The sequence below is a fragment of the Nothobranchius furzeri genome, chromosome 1, assembly GCF_043380555.1.
Source record: "Nothobranchius furzeri strain GRZ-AD chromosome 1, NfurGRZ-RIMD1, whole genome shotgun sequence".
Lineage (NCBI taxonomy): Eukaryota > Metazoa > Chordata > Actinopteri > Cyprinodontiformes > Nothobranchiidae > Nothobranchius > Nothobranchius furzeri.
The window spans coordinates 44,315,695-44,320,637 of NC_091741.1; the positions used below are offsets into that span (position 1 = coordinate 44,315,695).

The 4,943-nt window shown below is 40.7% G+C and overlaps 1 protein-coding gene across 1 annotated transcript; it reads right to left on the bottom strand.

The window, feature by feature from the left end:
- Positions 1–1,372: 1,372 nt before the first annotated feature.
- On the bottom strand, positions 1,373–4,064 carry wu:fc23c09 (podocan). Its single transcript, XM_070553741.1, has 2 exons — positions 3,110–4,064; positions 1,373–2,459 (listed from the first exon to the last, which is right to left on the bottom strand). The coding sequence occupies exons 1-2, from the start codon at positions 3,949–3,951 to the stop codon at positions 1,373–1,375; spliced, it is 1,929 nt and encodes a 642-aa protein (XP_070409842.1). The 5' UTR covers positions 3,952–4,064.
- Between the last annotated feature and the right edge of the window lie 879 nt (positions 4,065–4,943).

The following is a 4,943-nucleotide window of genomic DNA, read 5'->3' on the forward strand; positions in this document are numbered from 1 at the left end:
AAAGTATAGGTAGGTATCCATATAAACTAGCTATTTGAGTTTCAAATCACACCTCCTGAATAACAAATTCACATTACTGTAATGTCTTGATTAAATTTAGAATCTCTTCATGACCAAATAACAAATCATATCTGCAGATGAGTGAAATAAAAAAAACTTTATTAAACACAGGGAAACACTACATTGCCAATATGGACTTCCAGTTTTGTTTATTTTATTTTATAAAGCTTCTTCCTGCAAACATTTGTTAAACCACCACTTCTGTGTCATTTTTCACTACATTGCTCAGACCAGCCATTAGTATTAGGCCCTGTCCACACGTAGCCGGGGATCTGCCAAAACGTAGATATTTTTCTACGTTTTGGCCTGTCATCCACACGAAAACGGAGTTTTTTCACACGAAAACGGATCTTTTTAAAAACTCCGGCCAAAGTGAAGATCTGTGTTTTCTCCGTTTTGGGTGTCTGCGTGTGGACAGACAAAACCGGAGTTTTAAGGTCCGCAACGTCACTTTCCGCGACAAAAAAAATGCTGACATCACGTGTGCGACCTGTGTTTACACTAGCCGACAGCATGGACGCCCTCAGAGCTGCGCTCGCTTTATCAATTGTCCAAGCGCTTTTTGCTTGTTTGTTTTTGCAAGCGGAATTACTGCTCCTTGCGGAAGACCACAGACGAAGGACGAGGTTAAGAACGGGGGAAGTACTGCCGCCTACAGGTCTGGCATGTCCTTAACAACGTATTTATCCGGGTACGTGTGGACAGTTTCTTTTTAAAACGAGGTGGTGTGGATGCAAGTTTTTGGAGGGGCGGATATTCGTTTAAAAAAAAAAACGGCTACGTGTGGACTAGGCCTTAGTCCTGCAGGATGTAAACTCTATTTTTCAGAACAGAGGATGCTCAGAAAGCCTTTACTAACAGCTACAGTTTTTAAATATTTTACCCATAAACACACTTCAAAAGGGTGGAAACGTCCCTTTGAAGCAAATTATTCAAGGTGGCTTTCACACAATATGATCAAAAATAAAATAAATCAATGTTTCTGAATGCCTCACCTTGACAAAGTCAAATATTATTACAATCGCAAGAACCGCACGGAAGCCCATTCCCGCCACTCAGATAAAAACAAAATTCTCATTATTATAACTTAGTATCCCATGATAATAAGATATCTAACTTATAATTATGAGATAAAATCTCGTAATATTGAGATTTGATCTCATTATTATGAGACCAAATCTCATTAATATGAGAGAATTAAGTCATAATCGTGAGATTTTTTAATTAAAGCGGCTGGAATGGGCTTCCATAGTTTGACATATTTTAATTATTATTGTGTGCACAAGCAGCTCAGCTGTTTGGATCCTTGACTTCAGTAAAAGTGCACCACCTGGAATCCTCTCAAGCATCTAAAAGCCTGTGCATCTAGGTTCCCCATATTGATTAAATTGTGTTCCAGCTGCACCTGCACCAGCCCGCTGAGACTCCGCCCCCTCCAACAAAAAGCATCGCGAGGCACTGACTGGATCCTGTTGTGGGTGAGTGCCACTGAGTGCAGGCTCTGAGGCAGCTGTCTGGGCACCTGGTGCAGAGCATTGTGGCCCAGGTCCAACTGATGTAGCATGGGTAATGTCCTGAATGCACCCGGTGCAACTTTGAAGATCTTATTTCGTGCCAGTCCCAGATGTTCCAGGTGTTTTAAGGTGCGGAAAGTGGATTTTTTTATGGCTGATATGAGGTTGCCCTCCAGGTTCAGAGCTTTGAGTGAAGAGGGAAGGTGTCGTGGGACGTATTTTAGTTTGTTTCCTTCCAAGTTGAGACTCTCCAGGTGTGTCGTGTTGAGGAGAGCATCTCTAAGCAGGCCTTTGTTGGTCAACCTGTTTGCACCCAGATCGAGCACCGCCAGCTCTGAAGTCTCACTGAAAGCTCCTCCACAGAACTCTTTAATGTAGTTCCCTTTTAGATATAGCTCCTTGACAGACGTGGGTAATCCCAGAGGCACTGAGGTTAGCCGGTTGTAATTCAGATTCAGAGTGCGCAGCTTGCACAGAGGAGACAGGACATCCTTGGGAAGAGACCCATTACCAAAGCTGTTGTTGCTGAGGCTCAACACCAAGAGGCCGGGACAGCAAGTCCAAGCCGTCTCAGACATCACCCTCAGGTGGTTTCCGTCCAGACGAAGCTCCTCAAGAGAACCTGGAAGGTCAGTCGGCACGCTCTGGAGGAGGTTTCCATCCAGGAAGAGACGCTTCAGAGCTGGAACTCCATCAAAAGCTCCTTCTATGGACCCGTCTGTGAGCTGATTGTTGCTCAGAGTGAGGAATTCCATCGATTCATATTCACGGAGTAAATCCAGCTGGATGCTGCTGATGTGGTTATTCATCAGGAGGACGTAACGGGAGTTATAGGGAATTCCATAGGGAACCTGTTGGACTCCTTTATCTGAGCACTGGACAACTCTGGAAAACAACACACGACATTAATGCTCCTAATAAGGCACAAGGAATACCTGCTGCCATTTATACACATTTTGTTAGAAAAAACTAAAGTCTTCGGGGTAAAAACTCGTTATGAAACAATTCTCAGACCAGTTCAGAGCAACATTTTGCCGACTCATTCTTGTAATAATAAAACGATGCATCTTTATATTTCGTCCACCAGCCAGGATGATAAAGAAAGTTAAGCTAGAGAATGAATTAATTATATTTTTGCTAAAATAGTAAAAGAAAATATGCTAAAATTAGGGTAAAATTGTTCAAATTAGCTTCTGAATTTGTGCTAAATATATTATTCACTTAGTTTGACTTTTGCCAGGAGATAAAAAACTATAATTGGGAGAGGGGGGGTCTAAATTTCTGTCTTTGTTTTCAGCTTGAATATAATATAATAAAATAATACATTGTGTGGTGTGACCCTTTTACAGGAGAGACCAACAACTTCCATAAACATGCTATGTAAAGTGTTGCATTTGTTTTGAGTTCAAAACAAAAACTGTTTCACTTCAGACACCAAAACTTGATGTTTTTTCTGCAATCACAGCATGAAGTTTGTAATATTTCTTAGATTTTAAACATCTTCTTCCACCAGCTGGTACTTCTGAACATCTTACCTTCCGTAACAGGCACACTCTGGTGGACAGTAGTCATCCTTGAAGAACGGGAAGTACACCGGGGTGTTTTTCTTCTCCTTCTGTGGTTTTTGTGTTTTATTATCCGTCGTCTGTTTCTTTTGCTTCTTCCTCGTCCTGTTTTTGCTGCCCTTGTTGGTTTTTCTTGGCCCTGGTGAAGGTGCAGTGGCAGTGGTGAGACGTGGGTCAGCTGACGTTTTGGTTACTTGTGGTTGCTGAGGAAATATTTTGTTCTGCTCCATCGGATTCGTGGTGTCATTCTCCATCTGTTGGACGCTTCTGGGTTCAGCTGGGGTTTGTTCTGCGTTTGGCTCCTTTGAGAGAGTGACCATTTTCTTTGTGTTTATTATGTTTTCAGTTGGTTTTTGTGGAGGGTTTGGCTCTTTCGTTGCTAAATCTCTAATTATAAACCTCCCCTCCGCTGGCTTCGGCTCTGCTGCCTGCAAAGTAGAGATCGCTTCCCCTTCTTTCGCCTCATCATCAAATACATTAGTGGGCTCTGCCATCCCATCCTCTGAATGAAGGCGAGTTTGCACCTGAGCCTTCCTCAGCTTGATGTTTGCATGTGGAGGGCCTCCCGTGGAGACACCAGGAGGTGATGGGAGAACATTCCGATTAATCAAAAGAGGAGAACTGGGAGGATTTTGTAGCTGGGTGGTAGTTTGCGTTGACACCAGGATCTCTGACTGATCAAACGATGTGCTTAGAGGCATTAGTTTGTGATCTTCCTTTTGATTTGCATTTGTTATGTCCTCCTGCTTTGCTGCTTTTAGTTTGTTGTCTTCTTTTTCTCCTTTTCTAACTTCCTGTTTTACTTTTGGCATGTTTTCATCCGCTTCAGTGTCTTCTCTTGTGTGATGAAGATAAACGCCTGCAGCTTCTCTCTGCTCTCCTCTTCTACTTTTTCCTGCTTCAAACGTTTCGTCCGACTTAATTTCACACCATCTTCATCCCTACTGTCAGAAATTGAGGATTTCTCTGTTTTTCTGTCTTTTTGTGAGATAATATTCACAGGAGCTCTCTGTGGAGTCTCTCCGTCATCTGTTCCATTTCCCTGATTTCTACTCAGACTTCCATTTGTGTTCATGTTCTTAATGGCTTCACGCGCTGAAATCTGCATTTCTGGCTTTTGTTGTAGAGGTTTTCCATCTCTGGTTGAAACTTCAGATTAAACAAAAACAAGATGAAAAAAGTAACAAAAATCAACACAATTTTTTCCCCCTCAGCTACACCTTTAAATTAAAGCAATAATAAACAACTATGCATGTTTAACTATTAAAAATTATAATATTGGGCCTTTTGACTTAGCATATTTTCATGTGAACAGTTTAAAATCTACCTTTCATTTGCAAATTTTAGATGATTGCTTTTGAAGTATTACTTTCTGAAAATCTAGTCAAATCACATGTCTTTAATGTCATACTTACATGGATGAAACGCAAAGGAAAGCCCTGAAACTGTGAAGAAAATGATCAGGAATCTGAGAACTTGGAGCATTTTGTCTGTGGATAAAAAACAAAAACAGCTCAAACAAAAGGTTTGGAAAGTATTAAAAATTACATTATTCTTCATAAATGTTGAACAAACAACACTAATAAGTTTGGGATCACATAGTTGATGCTAAATTCAAAATTGCACACTAAATATTCAATTTAAAGCAAGGTTCTCTGTAATATGTAAAGATGTGATGTTTTTAGATGCATGCATGGATTATTTGTGTTATTTTTATTTCTAAATGCAGTAAGGCAATTAAAAACTTAGGGTTTTAAAGATGGAATCGGGTTAATGATAACAGAAATGAGGATGATTTAGAGGA

Bases quoted from the DNA above. Each gene is read 5' to 3' on its own strand.
- wu:fc23c09 (XM_070553741.1), bottom strand. From the start codon at position 3,951: ATGCCAAAAGTAAAACAGGAAGTTAGAAAAGGAGAAAAAGAAGACAAC. The intron at 2,460-3,109 runs GTAAGATGTTCA...GTTGTTTTCCAG, and splicing joins GAGTGTGCCTGTTACGGAAG to AGTTGTCCAGTGCTCAGATA.